Below are 24,269 nucleotides of genomic sequence, written 5' to 3' on the forward strand. Positions count from 1 at the left end.
ACCGAGAGGGCGGTTCAAGGGTGCTAATCCTTCCTTGACCGTAACCGACTCCCGAACCCAACACGTTTCTGGTACAACGCAGATCAGGTAGGATGGTGTCCGACCCACCTAATTTAGTTTTAAAATGGTCGGTGGCGACTCTTAATAATTTAATCAAAGTAGAAGCCCAATTCCGGGCCCAACCGAAAGACGGTTCGACAATCAACATATGAATTTTGATATTTAATTTATATAAAATTTAAATCACAAATGATTTTTTAATTATTAATAGGTAATATATTATTTTTTTATAATTTTTAATTTATTTTATTCACAACTTTATTATTTAATATCATCTTGTTAAATCAATTAATTCAAATAAAATAATTATATAAATTAATCTATATATTACACGAGATATAAATTGATTTAAAAATATTAAACAACAAATATGTTATAATAATAATATTTTTATTTCAATTAAAATCATCAAATTTTAAAATTAAAAGTGTGTGAAACAACCAAAACATCAATTTAAACTTAAGAAAAAAAGGAAGCTTTTATTTTACTTTTAAGCGGTAAATCAGAATGGCGGGAAAAACGAAAAAGCAACATTGCTCAGCGAAAACAATCATAAAGCCCAAAGAGAAAATCTCCATGATTGTTCAAAATCAATTTCTTTTTCTCTTTCTGGTAAATAATGGACAAATATTTGGTTCCTTCCAAACCCTATACTGAAAACCCTGAACCCAAGCCAAGGTAATGTTCACTTCCTTATTTCTGTGCCAATCTCGTTTTCTGTTGCTCTGAATTTTTAATACTGGCTGAGTTTCGAAATGTTCGTTCCAATCCAAAGGCCTCGTCCATGGCGAAGAAGCGAGGTCGAATTGAACGGAAAATTCGACCCCAAATACCGTCACAGCCTCTCTCCTCTTCTCATGCACTCTTATTCCGAGGTCTTTCAAATCCTCTTGTAATAGCTTTTTTAAGCTTTTGTTAATGGTTGATTTGGTCAATTACTGATCTTTTCTTTTATGATGACTTAGATTGGTGCGTTTCCGCATTTTTACCACATTGATGAAAAGCCATGTCAAACCCATGTATACGCCAAATTGATTTGTGATGATTATTCCGTTCAATTATGTTGTTTAATTTGCTGGATTGTGACTTCTAAACATCTGTTTCTAGATGAATCGGATTAACAATGCTGCGAATTTGGGTCATCAGCTTCCGTTCAGAATGTTTGTGCTTCTTACCTCTCTTCTTTTTCTCCCCTATTTTTCAGTGAAAATATACGTATATTTATTTATGGTTTTTGCAATTGGTATCACATGTTCATTTATCTATTTATTTATTTTCAGTTTAAGTCGATTGCTTTGCTTTTCATATTTTACTTGGAAAAATGCTTTATACTGTTTTTTTTTTTCAAAAAGTGAAACGCATAAATGCTGTTATGATAAGGATCTTTATCAACAATCATAATTTTGCTTTGAGTCATTCATGGAACGTAATCGACCTGGTAGACAGTGGTAGTAACTAAACTAAGTTAAAAAAATATTATCTGGGAAAAATCAGAATAATGATACCAGTGAATTAGGTCTCAAGTTTCTATAGTGGTAGTTATTTTAGTCCACAATGAAGAATTGTTGATAATTTGATTTGGCCTTTCTTTACTAGGTTTAATTTCTTCTACAATTCTGGTTATTTCAAGTTATATTCTTGAGAATTCAATTCATCTAATCAGTTTAATCATCATTTTGTTTTAACATTCAACTCTGCATTTTCAAGACATGAGAATTGTTGGCGGTAAAGCTTTTTGATATCCTCTGCCAAATTTCAATTTATTCATGCATTTTGTTTCATTTCAAAAGACCGCTTACTATTATTCTTTATCAGGCAAGGAATATCTGCAGTTGACTTTGACAACAAGGTGAAGCCTCACAATACTAATAACAAAATTATAGCTTGCAGTGCCTTTTGATGATAAGTTTGCCCTGCTAGTTTTGTTTCTTTATGGTCTTTTGGTTTATTCATATTTCTTGTAAAGCTTGTATGTAAAGAATGACACACACACACACACACACAGACACACATGTATGTATATGATTTGGATGATTAAGAATGAAATATTTTGGACTACAATCAAACTTGAAGTAGCATCAAATATGGGCTGAGTCATGCTGTTTAAAATTTGGTTCAAAAACATGTTTAGAACTTATCAAGCTTTTGAGGCAAAACTTTGAGTTTATTAGAACCCAACAGATCGGGAGTAGCTCTCTCCCATCCATGAATAGCACCTGGGTTCCAATTGGAGACAAACAGAAGTGGCCAAATTATTACATGTTTGCAAATAACTTTAATCTGTAAACTGCAGTTTAGGGACTTGGTGTTTTGTAGAATTGGTGTTTATTGTGGATTGCTGTGTCCACTGGTTCATGTGATATCTGTGAGTAGAAACTTCCTTTAAGCGTTTGCACTGATTAAGGCTTGTAATTTGGTTGGTGGCTTTAGGAGTTTTGTGTTATTTTGGTGTGCAACGCTGCCTATCACCTAACTACTAAATAAGTAATTGAATTTATGTTTTATGTCCTATGTGGCACTTTCATGACAACGAGTTAATCATTAATGAGAGATGCTTGATCTTTTCTTAATATCATTTTCTTATCTCCCCTTTTCCTTTGCACTGCATTTATACTGTTCTCTTTGTCCTGTCTCTTCTCTCCCCTACATCCCTTGATAATTTTAAGCAATAAATGTCTACAGGGAATATACTTGGTTTCTGTGACAAAATCAGGGTGCTTAACTGTTCATGACTTTGAGACTCTATATTGCCAGAGTACCGGCTCCTTGCCATGTAAGTTGATCAACTTGTTTCCACTTTTTCCCCTTTCCTAACATCCACAAATGTCTAGTCTACATGTTTTCCACAAATTTGTTGCATTGAAAATTGAAATCATTAAAATTCTTTTGTGACAATGTCCTGACATTTTTTATACATGCAAGTTATGTATGTGGAGAATGTAAACAAAATTCCAGCATTTAAACAGTGGTTTTATGCATTAAGGAGAAAGGCATCAGGCAAAGATTGTTCATTTGGCATGCCTCTTTAAACGTGTGGCCTGTATTCCTATGTTGATGATCAAAAAATTTGGTTTGATGTGCACCTTTTTGCATAATGCTGCATAAGGGTACAGTTATGAGTGAGTGGAGTACAAGTATATCATGCTTAATCTGTAGAGTCCAGTAGTTTCCGCTTTGTTAGTTATGTGCCATCCATGAATTTGGTTTAGGAGTCAATTTTCTGTGATGTGAATTTGTCACCCGAGCCATCATATTCTTGTTCCGTTATACTGTCCTACCATCCTGAAATTAGTTTAGGATTCAAGATGTTTAAATCAGCAACTTGACTCATCATCCTCTTGGATGCACTGTTTTACAGTCGTTATTCATTTTTGCTGGGCCTTATACATTGTTTACCTATGCATTTGTACTTATGTCCTCATAGGTTTCTTGGGGGTGCAGTAAAAGGCTGTATTGCACCTCTAATGTAGTTTGCATGATATTCCCAAGTCCCAACATCTACAATGGATAATTATTCCACTTCATCTTAATCTTAAACTCAAACCAAGGATGATGATAAACTTGGTGGACCTAAAGAGTTTCTTAACTTAATCACTTCAAAATCTCTTTTTGCCTTGAATTTCAAGTAAAATGTATACCCCCCAAAACAAAATAAAAACCTGGACACTTTTGAAGTTTATGAATTATGAATATGCTTACCCTTCTTTTTTTGTTCCTAATTTTTTTATCTGGACTTAGACATGCGTTCATCTATGCTAAATTCCTTACCATCCACCTTACTTTAAGTTTTTGTTATTTCCTTGGAATAGCCTTATATGAAGATGAAAGTAAGCATTTAATGCACCTCAATTTGCAACGCCAACTTGATGATGTTCGGTGGAATGTTGCTAACCAAGATGAGGTTCACTTCCATATCCACAAAATTTCATATAGTTAGATATTTGTATATGGTCAAGAGACATTTTACTTTATTGTTATTTGCACTTGCCATGTGCAAAATGTAGCTGTCAGCATAATGTTCTTGTTTACTGTGCTAGGTTGTGTGTACATCTGTGAAAAGTAATGAAGTACTGATCTTTGATATTGGTTATATCTCTTCTAAACCAGTTAAGGTAAGTTTCTCTTTTGGTTTCCTTTTCGTATACGATAAGTTTCTTTATTAGAGGTTTTGATTACCAATCTTTGTGGATCAACTAATTGTAGATTCACGCCTATATGATTGTTGATACTTATAATAGTTGTGTACTTGGGTTCTTTCCTTTCAGTTCAAGTTTTTGGATTAATTGGGCATTCAATTTAACATGGTATCAAAGTTCTTGAGTTTGAACATTGACAACCATTTCCCTTCTTAATATATCTTTAATTGGTCTCCTTTAATATATCTTTAATTAAAAAAAGAGATAAAATTATGAGTGGTACTTGAAGGGGGACTATGAGTGATGCATTTGAGATATTTGGAGTTTAAGCCTGATAAATAAAGGAGAATGGAATTGAATTTCTGCTATAGTTAATGTGATTTCCTTTTGAATCTGAGCTAGTTGATTAGTAATCTCTTGCTTCCTATTTTCTCTCAGCTATGGGCTCTGTTTTATTCACTCCTGGATCTTGCTTCAATGACTAATTTTGGTGTAATTATGAACTTCTTGATTTTTGAATTCATGTATTGGATCCAATATTGGATAAATGATTCCATGGCTCATGTTTGGTGATCTGATCTTACCCAGTTTAGCTCTTCTTTTATCCTGTGTACCGATTTGTGACTAATGGAGCTTCAAATAGGTTTTAATGTTGTCATAATTTCCATTTATGTGATAGGTTCCTCAAATAAAATTATTTGGTCATTGTTCTTGTCTTCGAAATTTAACTGTCAATGAATTCTTACAGTTTGCCTCTATCTGACTATAACTTTATTTCAGTGTATAATGATGATGACTTTCTTCATTGTTAACTCAGGTGTTAAGAACAAGACGAACTCTCTCTGTTCTTGGTTCGGAAGTCTATAAGGGTTTATGTGCCATAGCTTTTACAACAACTGATGATTCGAGGTTGGTCAAAGGCTGAGAAAAGTCCTTTACTCCCCACCTCCCCTAAATGATGAGAATAAATAAAAAAATTACCAGACAACTAATGTAACTGTTCAGGCTTATCTTCAATAAATCTGAGCTTGGTTGTTGAAGTCAGTTATATTATTTAGTTAAGTTGACCCTTTCATATTTGAGAAACCTCTTCTGATAGCGACCAAAGAAGTACAAAAAACAGAAAAGCATCATAACCTTGGGTAACAAAGTTTTGTGGCCTGATGTTGATTCATATTATTTATTTTTATTTATTTCTCTCTATTATAAGAAGGTTAATAATTCAGCAGAGGTTTGCCTGAATTACACCATGGTTATTCATAAGACAAGTTTGAAATGGAAGCAATTATTCTAGAGTGTTTGTTTTGCTTGTATGCCTTCACTAAATTTTGAAATATGAGTTTTTGTATAACTTTTTTTATTTCTATAGATTCATTATTTTGGACATGAAGATCAAGCCATCCTAGTCTATTTTCCACTGGACTAGAATCATGGAAGTTATTATTTTAAATCATCCTATTTATATTTGGTCATTCCAAATATTTTGTATCATTTATATTATCTTTTCTAAGCTAGCCTAAAGTATAAAGCATCACCTGCAAATTATTTGGAATTGGAGACATCATTGTGACGAAAAACTAGTTATTGTTCCTTCTTTTACATATATTGAAGCAGCACTTAAATTTTAGGAACAGAAACATGTTGGTAACAGTTTTCAGAAACTTCTTTTTGCCTGATTTTCCATTGAAGACAGTCAAGAGGCTTGGTTGGTGAGAAACAAGCTACTTATTGACGCCTTTGTTGATTTATGGACTTTTATTAGTCATCTTTGTTATACGTACCCTAGTAAATCTTTTGAGTTCTCAGATATATTTTTTTATTGGGGTTGGGGATCCTGACTAGCCAAGCAACAAAATAATCAATAGTTCTGCTGCTTTGTGGCTTAAGTCATGTTTAAGCAGTTAGGCTTTGAAATTAGTATCTTTAAGAAGGATTTGAACTAATTTTTTTATGTTCTAATCACAAGTTAACTAATATATTATTTATTAAAGCAGCTCTTAACGTTCTTGACCCAGTATTTGTTTTGTTCTGCTGATTTATGGATCTGTAAATGGAGGGTTTTATTTTCATTGCTGATAGTTTTTTATCCTGGATTTCTGCTCGGTAAATGGTTATACAACATATGAAGGCTACTATGTTTTCTATATTTCCAATGTTAGTTTGGTCACATATTGTTGAATTGAGTTGGGCTCAACTGCATAACCTTTTCTTCCTTCTGGTTGGTTACTGTAGGATAATTGCTTCTGACACGCATGGTGTAGTCAATATATGGGACAGAAGGAATAACCATTTTCCTTGCCTTGAGCTTATAACTGGTTCCCGTAGCACCCTCAATACTATCCAACCACATGTAGATAATCAGGTTAATAAATTGAAGAGCTCTCTTTTGTTTATTAAGTTTACTTATCTGAATCCCTAGGAAAGATGTATTTGTGTATGCTATCCTTCTTTTTCTGTTTAAGAGATGAACATGAGACTCATTCTATGTTACATGTTATTGAGCAACTCTGGCTTCAATGCATTTATTTAATTACATGATAATTAATATGTTTTTTAGATTCTAACATAATTGTTTTTCTTTTTTTTTCTTATTAAAAGATTGTGTTTTTGCTAACGAGTGCAACTTGACCAAAAAAATTTAGGCTGTTCTGCAAACTGAAAGGTCACATGGTCTAAAATTTTAACATTCTATCAATTGACCCTACATGGACTTTTTGTAGAAGTGTGAAGACTAAATTCATTGAAATTAGGGTAGAGGAAATAAAACTGCCAGTTTTAATTAGTAGAGGAATTAAATTCAGACTTCGATTTATTTATTCTTTAATTATTGAAGAATGGTTTTGATTTAAAACTTACAAAATGGGTGGTGCTTATAAGAAATAAAAATGTTTGCCCATTTTAGTTGGGAAAAATGGAAGTAAGTGACTCAAGGATGCTCTTCTAGTTCTGTTAAGAAATCCATGTTGTTTGCATTTAGTTTACATAAGTTTTACATTATATTATTGTAATTTTGCTTCACTTTAACATATTGTTAGCAACAATAACGAGGTGCGAGCATAGTAGAATAATTAGTAGAGTTATTAAAACACACTAAATAGAAGGAACCCACACCCCTTTTAAAGATGCTACACAATTTATTGCTTGTAATGCTTTCTATTTGAGATTTTGAATAATCCTTAACCTTGATAAATGCATTTAATGCAGACCATTTTTGGGGCTAGTAAGGATGCGATTTATTGCTTGTAATGCTTTCTATTTGAGATTTTGAATAATCCTTAACCTTGATAAATGCATTTAATGCAGACCATTTTTGGGGCTAGTAAGGATGGCAATATTTATATGTGGGATCTTCGAGGTGGAAGAACATCTGCTGCTTTTCAATGTCATAATGAGGTAAGACCTTGAGGTTTGAATTTTGATTTTCGGAATAGACACCAGTTCTATGTATAAAGTTGGAATTAAAAGTTTGGTCAATTACTCTTCACCAGGGTTTTAAATAGCGGTCGCGACCGCAAAAGTGCCCGCGAAATAGCGGTAGCGCTGCTTTCCGATATACTCGCTATACCCGCAATAGCGCCCTCTATTGCCGCAATCGCGGTAAACGAGACATGACCGAAAACGCGACCGCGGCCGTGATTTGAATCCTTGCTCTTCACTGAACCCAGTACCTTTGATAAGTTCGTGATTGTACTTTTGATCAAGATGTATGTTATGCTGCTGAATATATAATTCTTCCATAGAAGTCAGAAACCATGCCCTTCTATTTGCATGAACGACAGAAAGAATACTGAAATAAGAATGTTCAGCAATTTTGGAACTTAATTGTAATAAATATGTATAATAGATACTAGTTAGTCCTTGTGTATTTACTTTATGTAAGGTCACCGTAATCTTTATATATGGAGTACCTATTTGTACCTCATCAGCCACCCCCTTATGATGAATTCTTTGCTTTTCCTGTGCTTTTTCTATGTTGCATATTGGCAAAAGTCTGCCAGACTGTTGCTGGCATTAACAACCATGCTTAAGATAAAATGGTACAAGGATGCAGCAGTCATACTAAGCCAAACTGTCTGGATTCAGTTATTGATGATATATCTTTATGCCTATAGTTAATGAAGCTTTGGAATTTGAAAAGATTGTTGCATCTTATTAATGCTTGTAGCGACATTCATGATGTTTTCACTCATTCAGGTAGGTCATCCTCCTCTGCTATCTTTGAAGTTAGCATCAATGTTGTCAAAGATTGGATCTTTAAAGGTATGCTCTATTAAATTTTGGTCATGTTCTTTCCCTTAGGAAACACATGTTTCTGTTAGATTTTCCTTTTCGAAAGGCCTTTAGATAAATTTTCCATGAAGGACCATATTTATGAACGTCCAATGTGTACCTTCACAAAAGTGCATTTAACATCTCTAATTAATTGCAATTGTCCTTATTTGATCTGGAACTACCAGAAAAAGCAGGAGTTATATAATGAAGTTGATGTAAACGCGTCTAGAATGAAGCATAGGTTACATGGGAACAAACCATCATGTTGAAGTAAAAACAGAATCAGCCCAGTTCGTTTCCATAATGTGAAATAAGTTTTATAATGACAGATTCCCTTTGTTTTTCAGGCACAATCAGATATCGTTCCTAAGGAAATACATTCCATTGATCTTGATCCTTCTTGCCCGTATCAATTGGCATTCCATCTAGATGATGGATGGTATGTTATGCAATGAAGCTAATTTCTTTTTCCTTCATTAATAATTTAGTCTGGATTATTGATTATGTTCACACTTCTCTCACATTTGTTCTTGTGATCTACCAGTGCTTAACAAGCAAAAATAATTTTTTAGGGATAATTACATGCGGTACCCAAATTATGGTGAGAGTTCTGATTTGGTGTCTAAAGAAAAAATATTTGCAACTAAGAACTCCAACTTTCATTCCATAAAAAATTCACCTCTTGCGTCCTTTGGTAGTCAAATGACAATGATCTGTCTCGAATCAGCCTCCCCTTCTCTCTCTTCTCTTTTTCCTTTCTCTTCCCCATTTCTTTTCCTGATCTTTTTATTTCTTTAATTTTCTATTTTAAAATAAAATGTGACATGGCATTGTTCAATTCATGGAAGATGATTTGGAATTCATAATACAGTTGCTGTGTTGTCATCAGCTGCTTAAGAAATCATTTTTCCCAGTTACTGATGTTTTCAAGGTATGCAATCTGCATGAAGGGATGAAAGTTGGAGTATTTGATTGCAATTTTATTCCTTCAGATATTAAATTGAGAATCTACCATACTTTTGGTACTAGTAAATGTTTTCCTTTATAGCTGCGTACTTTGGGTACTAACAGTTTAATTAGAAAGCTGTAACTGCTGTAACTAAATTATTATGCCCCCTGAACACAACCTGCTCTATTTATCACATAATTAAAATACCCATTTGCTTCTATGGTAATTTCCATTGGAGAAAAAGAAGATACAAAACCTAACTTTGTGAAGCGGTTAAGAAGAAAATCAGCAATAAAACAGTAAAATTATGACTGAAATATGAATGGGAAAGATGAAACTGGAGAAAAACTTATGGTTAAGGAAAACTTAACTTTTCTCTACTAATTCAAAGAAAATAATAAGTTGTGGTTGTAATGTTTTATAGCTTATTTATATTAGGGTTACAAATGAAACATAAATGAAATTTATAACCCTACCCATCCAAAATATATCTCATATATAATAAAATAAATATTATAATAATATAAGCTCCGATGTCACTTTGACGCATTCTTTCTTTTCAATTCCTCGTAATGTGCAGGTCAGGTGTTTTGAATATTTACAATTTAAGAGTTACGCATGTTCATTGTCCTCCTCCAGCTTGGTTGTAAGTGAAGTTAAACAACTTTACAACGTTTCATATTTTATAGCAAGGTATTGGGAACTTATGTATGGTATCTGGACATTTAGTTCATTCTTTTTTAATTTGAATTGTTAGGACTGGAGCCAGCATATCATCTGATCTGCTATACTTGAGAAAACCCTCATGGCTACCAGCATCTTCTGTAAGAACCTTTTTATCACAGTTTTTCGTTCAATTTCATTTCTGTACCATTATAAAATGTTCCCCAGTTTTCAATTATCGAATAACTGTTTTTAAAACTCAGGATAACTATCAAATTCCTCAAATGGGATATAAATTACTAGGCACATTAAAGGAAACCTAACTTTTGAGCGTTGTGCAACAATCAGCTAAATCATCTTCATAGCTTCTCTTTTCCTCCTTCCGCTAGTTGCCTCTTTCACAAGAGCCAACTAAGAGGGAGGTTTTTAATGAGGCCTCCTATTCCTATAAAAAAAAATCTTCATATAATGCTTCAAGTTCTTTTACCATATGTAATGCTACAGTTTTGAACACTCGGCAACTTTCTATGGCTGTTGCCTTGCATACAGTTTTAAGTAATGCAGGAATGTTTTGATTAACAATATCCTTAAACACATAGCAACATATGCATCACAGCCTTTTCTGGGGGGTTTTAATGCCTATGGGCTCAAACTGTTACGCCCTCTTGGAGCCCAGTATGCAATTAAGAAAAATCTCACACCATTATTTGTTTGGTGCAGATTTATGCAGTAGGATCATCATATGACACTGGCATTCATATTTTAGATTTCTATCCTGATACAAGCTCTCCCAGCCACGTTGACTACAAGTAAGGGGGTTCTTAAAATTTAATACATTAGCCATCTGGTTCTCTGGTGGTTATATGGATTGTTTTGGTTGTACACATGATTTACATTTGCGTGTTCAAATCTTAGTATTGTTCTTGTAAGAGTAAATCAGACCAAGCAGTTTGTCCGTGTAGTCAGGCGCACATTCATGCATGTGCTTAACATATGATATGAAATTATATTTATGTGCAAAATCATATGACCGGTGTCCATGTTTCTTTCAGGAGTTGATTTTCTTTTTCACAATTGTGTCTATTTATCTTTTGTTTTCCTAGTGAGCATGCAGAAAGTCTGTCTGAGATGAACCGTCAAACGAAGAAAAACATTTTTGTTCCATTATCTGAAGGTGTTACTGCATGTGCAAGTCATCCCCTCAATGGTACCATCATAGCTGGGACAAAGGTTAGTGTTCTATTCTGATTCCTTGTATTTATAATATGATTAATATAGCTTCTTTCAATTCTCACACTACCTGCTTTCCCCCATACAATTTATAATTCTCACACCTAATTTTATGGACTCTTGTTTTGTAATTGATCCTGTTTATTTGCAAGTGAAATTGCATCTTTCAAGAAGCACCATTTGTTTAATTACGCTTCCTCACTTATAGAAATCAAAATCGTTGTGATAATTTATTCTGATTTAAAATTGTTTCAGCATTCATCATTGCTCGCCATTTCTCAAGCACACCAGAAATTTGTGTAGGCAACGGAGAAGGTCCTCTAAAGTTATGAAACTGGTAACTTTTCCTACTATTTTGTCATCAACTCAGAAGGCATAAAACAATGAAACTGATAACTTAAAATCGTTAAACGGGTAGATCTAAATTTCATCACCCAACCTGTTTGATCGAAATTCATACCAACTTCTTGTATAGAAGCCTTGAGCTCAAAGTCACCGAGGAATGATTCTACTATGTAGGTTCTATTCATCAACTTAGGTTTGTCTTAAAGCCAAGCCCTGATGTGTTGTGTAAACATTCAATCCTTTTTGGTATTTGATTGGTATAACTGTATCGAAATTAAGCAAATAAATTGATGCCAGTAGCTATTGCTTAGCTGTAGAATACATAGTAAAATTAGTTTTGGTAACGTTGTCGTTAGAACAATAAATTATATAGAGAAAATGGCCTCAGTGACAAAAAATGCCTTATATACGATTTTAATCAACTTTTTTTGGATATGTCAAAATGACCAACAAAATCGCAATGCGAAATAAAAATCGTAACGCGATCTCCAGAATCGTAAATCAGTTCCCAGAATCGCAACGCGATTATGAAGAATCGCAATGCGATAGTACAAATTCGCATTGTGATTTTTCAGAATCGCAACGCGAATATGAAAATCGCAACGCGATTCTGACTATCGCAACGAATATTCGTAAAATTGCAACGCGTATTCGTAAATCGTAACGACAATACGTAAAATTGTAACATGTATCCGTAAATCGCAACGAGAATACGTAAATCGCAACGCGTATCTGTAAATCGCAACGAGAATACGTAAATCGCAACGAGAATCTGTAAATCGCAACGACAATACGTAAAATGGCAACGCGTATTCGTAAATCGCAACGCGATCTTCGGTATCGCAAATCAGTTTCCAAATTCGCAACTCGATTTCTGAATTCGCAACAGGTTTTAATTTCTCAACACAAATGTTTTGGGTATATAACTATGCATCAGCATCAGCTCATAACCTAAATCCCTAAATCGCAACTCATTCCATCTCCATCTATCACTCTCTCCGGCGACATCTGTTCCTATATCCAATGACATCCTTCCCCATCCGGCAACAGGTTTTAGTTTCGCAGCTCGTTTGTTTAGTAAATTAATTTACAATAATAAAATCATCTAATGTTAATCATGTTTGGATAGATTTGTGTTTTGGAAGGTTATGGGAGAATGTTCATGGTGTTTTACAATATATGTCTTTACCCATGAATCTTCAATTAAAACTGTCATTAAAAAAGTTAACTTATGAAACTTTAATGTTACGTGTTGCAAATAAATTGAATTTAGTGTCACTAAGTGGATTTAGGCCATCTTATCAGAGAAATGGTAAAGTTTATTTGTTAATCGACAATGAAGATGTTGAACGATTCATTGCTTACATTAGTGTTTCAAGTGATGATGTTACATTGTATGTTGTTGAACCTAGAAGTAGTGAAGTTGGGTCAGTAGCGGGTAGTAATCAACTAAGTTTTTCAATCTCAGTTTATGGTGCTCAAAATTTAATGGTTCCACCACAATTTCATCACCAAACAAATATTGTTTCACCACATTTCTAATACCAAGCACAATCTCAAAACCCACAACCTTTCCCTAATCCAAATCCCAATCAACTTTCAGTACCGAATTCCGGTTTTCGTATTGGCCAGTTAGACGATGATGAGCCAACAGAAAAAATTGTGAGTACTAGTCAGTATTTGAAATTTGATCTTGGTCAATACCCGGACTTTGATCTTGGTCAATACTCGGATTTTGATGATTTTTCAGAAGAAGAAACAGACCTTGCGTGTAATGATTTTGATATTGGTCAATACCCGAATTTTGATGATGAAACAGCCGTTGCCGAGGAAGATGTTGTTGATGATAATGAGGAGGAAGTTACGATTGTAAATGAACAAGTTGAACATCCATTCTGTAATTCATATAACACTGAAAAATAAAAAGAAGAAGAAGAAATCCCCAAAGAAAAGTCCCCGAAGAAAATGCCACGAGAGTATAATTGGAATATGCCAGAATTACTTTAGATACCGGAAGAAGAGTTGGTAAAGATAACAGTTGATTGTTACACAAAAATTATTCGTATCAAGAAAGATGATTATTTTGATACAAAGGAAGACTTGAATATAGCTTTGTATACGAAATGTGTGGAAGATGGCTATCAACTAAAAGTTAACAAATCAAGCAAAGATCGTTTCGAAACAAGGTGTATGATTGACAAAAACTGTATGTGGCGTATGATTGCAAAGAGGATAAAAGATTGCCAAATGTTTCAAGTTAGGACTTTTATTGATAAACATACATGTTCAAGAACCCAAGTTTTTCCTCACCATAGACAGGCAAACAAAAAGGTGTTGGGTAATTTTCTGGCTGAGTTAATGTTTTTGAATAGTAAGGTATATCGGGGACATGAAATTATGACTGACATGAATGCTCGGTTCAAGATTAGTATCTCATATTCTCAAGTTTGGAGAGCCAAATGTTATGCCTTGAAATTATTGAGGGGGTCGCCAAAAGCATCGTTTGCCCAACTGCCGGCTTATTGTCACAATTTAAAGCTGAAAAATCCTGGGTCGGTAACTCATATCAAAACAGATAGAGATGTGCGCTTTGAGTTGCTGTTTATCGCCATTGGTGCTGCGGTTAGTAAATCAATATAATTTTGTTGACTCGTTTTTGTTAGTTACATGCATTTCACATTTAAATTATTATATTTCTTGTGTATATGATTTTGTAGATTCGTTCGTTTATTAATTGCATGCGCCTAATTATTATAGTTGACGGAGCACATTTAAAAGGTCGATACCTTGGAGTAAACTTATTAGCAGTAGCCATGGATGCTAACAATGAGATACTGTCAATAGCTTACGGGGTCGGCAAATCTGAAACCTCTGATTCATGGACATGGTTTATGGGGTATTTTAGGGATTGCATAGGACCTATTAGCAATCTGACAATCATATCCGATAGGGCAAACTCAATTGACAACGTTGTTAGGTGTTTCCCAGATGCTTTTCATGGACTTTGTGGTGTTCATTTGTATAAAAATATAAAATCAAGGCCTGCTGGTATAAAAAAATCACAAATGGACATATTGGAAGGCTGTAAAAGCTTATCGGGAAGTGGATTTTAATAAGCATATAAACTGTTTAAGACGTGTTTTGCCTCAGTGTGCTCAAACACTAGAAGATGTCGGGTTTGAAAGATGGTCAAGAGTACATCAACTTGGAGCAATATATGGTTTCATGACGTCTAATAGTGCAGAATCAATCAACGCTCTAAGTCGTCATTCCCGGAAATTATCCATTACTATGTTAATGGAGCTTTTTCGAGCCTCTATTCAACAGTGATACTACAAGAAAAGAAACCATGCATGTATTATTTCTTTAAATTTGTAACTTATCATATATTTTACTAAGTATTATTTATTTAAATTTATAGGAACATTGGAACATCGTGTTACACCATGGACAGAAAAAAAGATAACGAAACGTGTTGTGAAGTCAACGTCATGGAGAGTTGAACCATGTTCAAACACTTTGTTTAAAGTACTGGATAATAACTTAAATGGGCTTGTCGATCTAAATGCAAAAACGTGTAGTTGTATGAAATGGAAAACATCTGGTTATCTGTATGACCATGTTATAAAAGTTTCTCTTCATCTAAACCAAGATGATTCAAGCGCATACGCTATGGATTACTACACTACAGAAGTATATCGACAGACTTATGGCGAGATTGTCTACCCTATTCCACATCCTTCTGAGTGGGACATACCAGATGACTTACAAACAGTTTTGCTACCAGCCATGGACAGAAGGCTACCTGGCCGACCAAAAAGTCACGATCGTATACCGTCTAAGGGTGAAGAGAAGAAGAGATCGACATGTAGTCGGTGCAAGGAAAGTGGTCATACAAGGTTGACATGTGGATCACCAGTGCCATCACAATCATCTTTTTCTCTACCAAAATATGGATCCTCATCAAAATCTCAATCACAACCGGCTTCACCTTTTGGGACTATTAACTTAGGTGATTTTTAAATGCAAACGTTGTATTATGTGTATATTATGTGTGAACTTTTAACATTTTCAGTTAGGCATGTATTAGTAACTTGAGTTTGAATATTGCTATGATAAGTTCAGTTGTTATCACTTATTAGACATTCATTTGATTATCGCAACGCAGAAATCGCAACGCGAATATGACTATCGCAACATGGAAATGACTATCGCAATGCGGAATTGACTATCGCAACGCGAAAATAACTATCGCAACGAGAGAATCGCAATGCGAAATGAAAATCGCAACGCGAAACTAATTTCGCATTGCGATTTTCATTTTCGCATTGCGATTCACTCGTTGCGATAGTCATTTCCGCGTTGCGATAGTCTGTTTTGCATTCAACATAATGCAGATTGAAATCAACAAATCAACTATTACGTTTCAATCAATTAAACAAGCACAAATATTATGTATACATCAATTAAACAAATCAACATTTACAAATCATCTTTTACAAATCAATTAAACAATCAAAAAATAATAATGAAATCAACTTTTGCACCCATACATCCATTTCACGTAGCTCACTTCAGGATTAACCTGCAGAAACCAAACATTGAATCAACAACACTTTCTACACATCTAAAACCTACAAACAACAAATTATTGAATTCTAGCTACTTAACCAAACACTTTAAACCAAAAAGAGTAAATATGTTTAACAACACTTGCATTTGACTTACAAATTGTTTATGGACACTTTCATAACGTGGATGCAGGTAGGCAGCGTCTCGTATATATCGCTCTAGCCATAAAATGCCGAAATCACAAGCCTACTGCACCTCTATCTCTATCGGTGGGAGGTAGAAAATGTTTACTTTATGTCGTCAAACGCTCCAAACATATGCATACGAGAGGACCACAATCCCCTCTAGCTTCCTTCGTTTGTTGTGGCGCGGTCTCGTCTCTGATAACTGTAACATTGAACTTTTTTGGCTTTTTGTTTCTAGACTTAGTCCAATAATCAAATGCATCCAAGAATTTAGTCAAATGAGAGCTCCATCCCTTAATCATATCTCTCAAATCAGACAATGATATGTAATTTATCATGCTGTCATATACTATTTTCTTTAGGGATGGGAGCTGAAGCTTGACGAGAAGCCAATGAGTACGGTCTAAAACAGGGATAAATACCTGCATCGAAATATAATAATTCAAATTGCGCACTTATTTATGAACACCTTTAAAATATTTAAACAAATATACTAACCTTATCGACCTCCCACCATGCAGGATAAAGTTTAGCTTGTCCATTAGCCAACACATATGATTCATGTCGTTGATTCTTCAAGTGAACTACGTGAAAAGACGTCAGCATAATTGTATATCGTGTTTTTTAATATTTTTCTTCAATTTCCTTACAATTAGAAGACGTGTCACCCATGCATCAATATGCTGTTTTACAAAAAAAGACATATATTAGTGAATTACATAAATTTAAAAAAAAAATAATCAAACTGAAATATAAGAAATATAAGACTTACCCCCATCGAAATAGCCGTTGTCTTCAACCCCTAATAATACACCCCACCAAGATCGTTCAATCAACAAATGCATATCATCGTTGAGTTTGTATATGTCAGCGTAACACCTTTGGCTCCGTTCATGTAGATAAAAATCAACTGCGGTCTTAGCCCAAAGGGTATTATCCAGAATTGTTTCCTCTCCACTTCATCTGCCGGAATGGTACTGGTCGGTAACTTATACGAAAGTCAACAGTCATCCATCATGTCCGGCACGTGAGGGGGCTTCTCAATAATTCGATATATTACGCCGTGTGAATCGGTCTCTAGAATGTTGGGAGTGACATCTTCAACGATGACAGTGGCCTCTTGAACGGTGGGAGGGGACTCTTGAGGGATGATAGGGGCCTCTTGAACGATAGGGGATGCCTCTTGAACGATGACAGGTGAGTCGGGCGTTTTCTTATGGATTCTTCGCACTATTGGGGTGAACGGAGACGTAATGGCACGTGCACGCCGTCTGATGCGTGAACTCCCTCTTGCAAGAAAAACCCGACGTAGAGCATCCACCTTAGCGGGCCGCTAAAAATAAATTAATACATAAATCAATAAATAAATAGACATGATATTAAACAGTGAGAACAAAGACAAATATATTTCAAACTTGCACGGTATTCACCCAAGTCATTATTATATCATTGTTCACAAAATGCATCAGATAACATTCCAGAAGTAAGCACTTATATAAACATTTAAAAGGACAACATATAGGTTTAGTACAGGTTCAATGACAACATAAAGAGTAGTAGTTTATTCTTGAAACTTAAATTTTCAACACTGTGAAGTTAGTATTTGTCTTTTGGTTGAAGTAATGCAATTCATTCAAGTTTCAATTTGCAGAAGAAGAATAGAATCTGAAACTTAAAATCGTAAAGCGAAAATGACTATCGCAATGCGAAAATGACTATCGCAATGTGAAAATGACTATCGCAATGCGAAAATGACTATCGTAATGCGAATTTGACTATCGCAACGAGAGAATCGCAATGCGAAATGAAAATCGCAACGCGATTATAGTTTCGCGTTGCGATTTTGGTTTCGCGTTGCGATTTTCATTTCTCGTTGCAATTCTCTCATTGTGATTCATTTCGCGTTGCGATAGTCATTTTTCACGTTGCGATTTTAAGTTTCGTGCTGCGAAAGTAAACTATTTCTTCTTCTGCAAATTGAAACTTGAATGGATTGCATTACTTCAACCAAAAGACAAAACAAAGACAAATACTAACTTCAGAGTATTAAAGAATACATAGTTTAGCAGAATTGGCAGCAACCGAACAAATTTACTTTCAACCAAAAGACAAAACAAAGACAAATACTAACTTCACAGTGTTAAAGAATACACAGTTTAGCAGAAATGGCAGCAACCGAACAAATTTACTTTCAACCAAAAGACAAAACAAAGACAAATACTAACTTCACAGTGTTAAAGAATACATAGTTTAGCAGAATTGGCAGCAACCGAATAAATTTACTTCAACCAAAAGACAAAACAAAAGACAAATACTAACTTCACAGTGTTAAAGAATAAACAGTTTAGCAGTATTGGCAGCAACCGAATAAATTTACTAAGCAATCTAAGTGAAATGGTTAATCTAAGTGAAATTACGAGTAAATTTATCATCAAATTAAATATGGAAAATCTTAAACTTACCTCGTTGCGTAGAGTATGAACCTCATTCTGGAACGATACTACCATCTCACGTAGAGCGGCAACCTCACCACGTAAAGTAGACACCTCCACACGCCATGCACCATCGTTATCGCGTAGAGTACCGAACTCCTCACGCAAGGCATTGACCTCATCACGTAACTCTCTTGACTCATCCCGTGGAGGTGGAGAACAGGGAAATAGAAGTCGTGGCATCTTTGCCGGTCGCCTATCATGAGGTGATGGTGGAGAAGAGGCTCGATGATGTGACGGGATAGGTGATGGCTCTCGTTGTAGAGGTGTATAGTCGGGTCGATCAGGTGATGGCTCTCGAAGTGGAGGAAGTGGAGGGTGCTCATCATTCGTGCCATCAAAAAAACGCTGACTAGCTTGCCACCAATCAGTGGCAAACTCAGCCTCCGTAGGTGTCAGTCTCTGTAATGGAGTGTTGGCCTCCTAAAAATATAAAAACTCAAACAAAGTTAAACGTCTACTATTAATAACTTGTTTATATATGATAGTATTTGTGTTAACTTACATTATTTATTGTCGCATATGGTATTAAGTCTTCCCAATCCAACATACGTTTCCTCTTCCAGGAAATAGCCCTAGGAATATCATTTGAAGTTTTTAATGCATATGTCCGCATGCTGGGGAAAGCCTCGAATATCCAAATCTACAAACAATATAATAACAAACATTAGTAATTGTTAAATAATTAATTATAATTTTGAAAACATTATATAGAAATTCTTACCTTAAAGGCCCAAACAAAGTCTGACAAAGTGTATTTCGACCCATCGCCACGCAAACTTTTGCGGTCATCAAAGGCAGACGACAACTTAGTCCAGGTAGCTTTCCATATATACGAACCCCGCGAAAACAGATTCCATGCATTTAAGTCCTCTACCAATAATATTAGTTCCTGAGGAATAGGTTGTCTGGCCTCTCTGCCTAAAAAGTCGGTATACAAAAGTACTAGAAGGCATACTCGGACAATATCGACGTCATTAATCCGAGTAAAACCATCTTTCTTATTAAACAATTTCTTCAGGTCGTCGACGTGTAAGTTCTGCTTCTCTATTGACTCATCAGGAAAAACCCGGGATAACCATGATGGGCGGGTGATATGACGAGTGTACCGGCCTACATCATCGTGTCCGAATCGTAGACCAGTGATTAAGCAGAACTCCTTCTGCCCAAAACAAGTATACGCTGGTGGAAAATGAAACCATATCTCTTCCTCACCACGTTGTATACTGTCGGGTAGATCGCTAGTCATGGTCTGAAGCCACAAATGGGTCAAATTAGCATCTCCACCCGGATGCTATACTCTCAGCCATGGCCCGAAGCAGGTTTCCTCAAACAATTTTCACTACAGCAAAATTGTTCTACAGCGACGTTTTTAGCGGCGTTTTAGGAGTAAACGCTACTAATTTTAAATATATAGCGGCGTTTACATAGCAAACGCCACAAAATGGTAACTTTAGCAGCGTTTTTATAAAAACGCCGTAATAGGTTCATCGATAGTGGCATTTTTTCAACAAACGCCGTAAAAGAGTAGTACTTTAGTGGCGTTTTTATACAAACGCCGCTAAAGACTCATAATTTAGTGGCATTTTTATACAAACGCCGTTATAGAATTGTACTTTAGTGGTGTTTTTATACAAACGTCGTTATACATATGTACTATAGTGGCGTTTGTGTTTAAAAACGCCGTTAAAGACTCATAATTTAGTGGCGTTTTTATACAAATGCCGTTAAAGACTCATACTTTAGTGGCGTTTTTATACAAACTCCGCTAAAGACGCGTACTTTAGTGGCATTTTTATTCAAACGCCGTTATACACTTGTACTATAGTGGCGTTTGTGTTTACAAACGTCGCTAAAGACTCGTAATTTAGTGGCATTTTTATACAAATGCCGCTAAAGGCCCATACTTTATTGACATTTTTATACAAACACCGTTAAAGACTCGTACTTTAGTGGCGTTTTTATTCAAACGTCGCTATACACTTGTACTATAGTGGCGTTTGTGTTTACAAACGCCGCAAGTTTACAAATTTTAAGTGTCGCTCCCTCGAACACGAAAACCAGTAAAAAAATCCGAGTCAAAAAGAAAATTCGAAAAGAAGGAACCGAAATCCAAAGCCAAAAATCTTCTTCCAAGTGTTCCATCATACACCGCCAAATGTACGCCTTCAGCTGCTCGATTTTGCCAACAAACAAACCCCTCAGATGCCAAACGTAGCATTACCCAATCTCTCACTGTCTAATCTCAACCCTAGACCGAAGAGAAGAAGACGATGGCGAAGCACGCCGCCGTTGGATGGGGCCACCACCACTTACAGAACTGATGGCTTTTGGTTCTTCTCCTAATGCTTTCTGTTTCAACGGTTATTGCCTTCTTCATGAGAGCCGCTTCGATTCGTGTGATCGGAACGTTTCTGCTGCTGTTGATGGTATAGACTCTGCTCGGCATGTCATTCAAGGCGCCGAGAAACGAACTCCGCAGATCGCTTCTGCGAAGCCGAGTCCGCTCAGTTTCATGAAGTCGAAGGTCGTTCTATTGGTGTCGCACGAGCTCTCGCTTTCTGGTACACTTCTTGTTTTTATTTATGTTAATAGCTATCTTTAGTGAGTTCAGTCGCTTTGGAATTCATTTATGATATTTCAGTTGAATTTCAATGTAATGGAATTTGTTTTAGTTGCATTCCTTTTACTGTCGAGTGGCTTGGTGTATGATCGTTTCCATTGAAGTATCATTGCAAATGAACCGAATTTATGTTCAGTAGCTTTGAGGTAGCCATCTGCATCATCTATGGGATGTCCTTGCATGGTTGTAACTGATCCGTGGACACATATAAGTGAGTTTTATTATCGTATGGAGGAACTAGCAGAGGATGTGCATGGATTCTTTCGGTTAGTGTACTACACCAGCCATGCCCAAAATTTTTAAAGTCATTACTACTGGTTTTTTCGATTCAAGTAATTAATAGATGTATTGCATATGCATTCATTAATATTTGTAGAATGTCAGTTTTAATGTCATGGTTATCATTGTCAGCATATCATTTGCTATAAGTTTCTTTAGTTTTTGTGAGGATATCTGCACATTCTCATATCATGTTTAATTTTATCCTAATATGAAAAAGAGAAACTATGTAGTTCCACTAGGGCCCTTTGTGTCTTAACTTAATCCCTTTTATCAACTTTACAAATTTTGACACTTTGTAAAAAGCATTCCACCAGTGTGTTGGTATCTTTGAGGTTTAATTACTTTCTGAGGCTCTGTTGACATGCTACTTATGACTCATCATTATTTCCTATAAATGAAAATTATATCATAATAAATTCTGAGATTCTTGTTGACTCCTTACTCTCAAGTACTCTGGAGGTAGATTATTGTTATTTTCTGGAATGTGTGTTGCTTTTTTCCCCAATAGATTATTGAAATCACTTATCTGTTACTAGGTGATGGTGCGGTGAACTGTGAAATTGAGATGCTTTCTTACATTTTAGCCGAGTGAATAAAATTGTCGTTGAAAATTTTATGATGTCTACAGAATTGGGGTTTATTGAAGTAATGATTACTTTGTACCTTCATTTGGACTACAATATAAATCTCCCATTCTATTTATAAATTTTTTATTTCAAATTACCAATTTAAGAGTTCATGGTCCTTGATTGTTACTAGCCTTCCAATTACTTCAATTGGAGAAGAAATTTAGTATAAGCAATGAGTAGCTTTTGGTGCAAATACTTAAAAGAGATTTTTTTGTTTATATCAAAACAACTTCATGGTGAAGTGTTATAGTAAGATGATCTATTCAAGCTTTAAACTCGTGGCCAATAAACATGCTAGTAACAAATACAGGTAAGTCCTTGAATATATTATTCTTTTTATTTTTTCTTTTTGTTTATATTATACCGTACTGAGGTCAAGCTTTCATTGGCAATGAAAGAAGAAAATATAACCAAACTCTCGAAAGTTTTATGGTCCATGTTTTTCTTTGAAAGCTTCACTCTAATAATTTGATACTTTTCTAGGAGCTGCGAAGCTCAAACTCAGATATAATATATTTTCTTTGTTATCTCTTTGTTTTCTGTATATGTACAGTCCTTATGGGTTTGAAGTAATGGTATAATTCTTCGTTTTAAGGAATTCAGAAGAATCAAGCAATGAGGGAACATGCTTGTTAGCACAATGTTCGGGGACTTAGAGGACTTGTCTTGAGACCAAATATTCTTGCTTGTTGTAGTACAATGGTTCTACCCTTATTTATATTTTTCAACTGTATTTAGCAGTGCTAATTTGACATTTCTTATTCATTCACTTGCCCCTTTTTTGCAATAGGCACTTGATGATAATGTCAAGTTAAAGCTCTCTCCGTTTTGCCATGTTCCGGTAATGAAACATGAATTCTATTTGCCTGCTTCTCTTCCATCTCCTAAATCAGTAACTACTGTTATTAAGAAATATGACTTCTTTCTAGGCCGAAAATACTGTCACTCTCTATGACGTTCCAAATATTTGGCACATTCCTTTACTACTAAGAGTAAGTAGTTCACTTTTTGAGTTCTTTTTATCGTCTAAAATTCTTATAGTACAAAGTTATAACTGGAAATATATGTTCCTTGATTCATTTGTTTATTTTACTGATCATGAATAGGATCAAAAGGCACATGAAGCAATCTTGAAATGATTGAACCTACTAGGGTTTTCCCTATGAACTTTGAGGGACTTAGACATGCATGCTTTCTTGATCCAAAATTATAAGATTTAATTGCTTATCCCTCTTTTGTATTTCCTTAACTTTTCTAAGAATACAAACTTGCTCAGATTCTTGGGGTAAGAATTCTAACTTCTAAAAGTAAGATGGCAACCAATACATTATTAAATTTTTTCTTTATGATGACATTTTTTACATTCTTATGTAGAATATATTTAGTTTTCATGGTTCCTGACTTCCTGTTTTTGTTGTTTGTTGCAACATCTTTTTTCAGTTCTCAATCACTCACATGTATGTTATGAATGCAAGTTCTGCTGGTTGTTTCATTCTCTTCTTAGTCTCATCTAAATTATTGTAATTGCAGTAATCTTGAAGAACAAACTTCAACAAAAAGCGGCTTCTTCAATAGACTGGCACAACGTTTCCCATTTGTTTTTAATCTATTGAGGAGAGATCATTCACTGTCAAATGATACTTTCAAATAAGATGTCAAGACGATGAATATGACAAATTCCAATGAAGTGGGAAACAAAGTAGCTTTAGAAGGCATATCTGGAGGTTATGATGATGACGCTAGTGAAATTGAGGATGTATCGAACAACAAATCCATGTATATCTACACTTTGAGGTTCAGTTGTAACTCATTTGTACTTTAATGTCTTTTA

General features: G+C 35.0%; 1 protein-coding gene and 1 long non-coding RNA gene across 2 annotated transcripts; both read left to right on the forward strand.

The window, feature by feature from the left end:
- The first annotated feature begins 628 nt into the window (after nt 1-628).
- LOC120156555 lies at nt 629-11,817 on the forward strand. The gene is made up of 18 exons (XM_039167857.1): nt 629-738; nt 836-935; nt 1,026-1,079; nt 1,168-1,220; nt 1,876-1,909; nt 2,743-2,833; nt 3,870-3,961; nt 4,098-4,172; nt 5,014-5,105; nt 6,429-6,558; nt 7,500-7,589; nt 8,391-8,456; nt 8,816-8,907; nt 9,998-10,063; nt 10,175-10,241; nt 10,801-10,889; nt 11,184-11,310; nt 11,566-11,817. The coding sequence occupies exons 1-18, from the start codon at nt 680-682 to the stop codon at nt 11,611-11,613; spliced, it is 1,425 nt and encodes a 474-aa protein (XP_039023788.1). The 5' UTR covers nt 629-679; the 3' UTR covers nt 11,614-11,817.
- An 11,281-nt stretch (nt 11,818-23,098) lies between these two features.
- On the forward strand, nt 23,099-24,021 carry LOC120156567. Its single transcript, XR_005519073.1, has 3 exons — nt 23,099-23,279; nt 23,368-23,430; nt 23,969-24,021. It is a non-coding gene; the product is annotated as an uncharacterized LOC120156567 (long non-coding RNA).
- The last annotated feature ends 248 nt before the right edge of the window (nt 24,022-24,269 follow it).

This window comes from Hibiscus syriacus, unplaced genomic scaffold (assembly GCF_006381635.1).
Source record: "Hibiscus syriacus cultivar Baekdansim isolate YM2019G1 unplaced genomic scaffold, ASM638163v2 tig00111231_pilon, whole genome shotgun sequence".
Classification (NCBI taxonomy): domain Eukaryota; kingdom Viridiplantae; phylum Streptophyta; class Magnoliopsida; order Malvales; family Malvaceae; genus Hibiscus; species Hibiscus syriacus.

Bases quoted from the DNA above. Each gene is read 5' to 3' on its own strand.
- LOC120156555 (XM_039167857.1), top strand. From the start codon at position 680: ATGGACAAATATTTGGTTCCTTCCAAACCCTATACTGAAAACCCTGAA. The intron at 739-835 runs GTAATGTTCACT...TCCAATCCAAAG, and splicing joins AACCCTGAACCCAAGCCAAG to GCCTCGTCCATGGCGAAGAA. The intron at 3,962-4,097 runs GTTCACTTCCAT...TTACTGTGCTAG, and splicing joins ATGTTGCTAACCAAGATGAG to GTTGTGTGTACATCTGTGAA.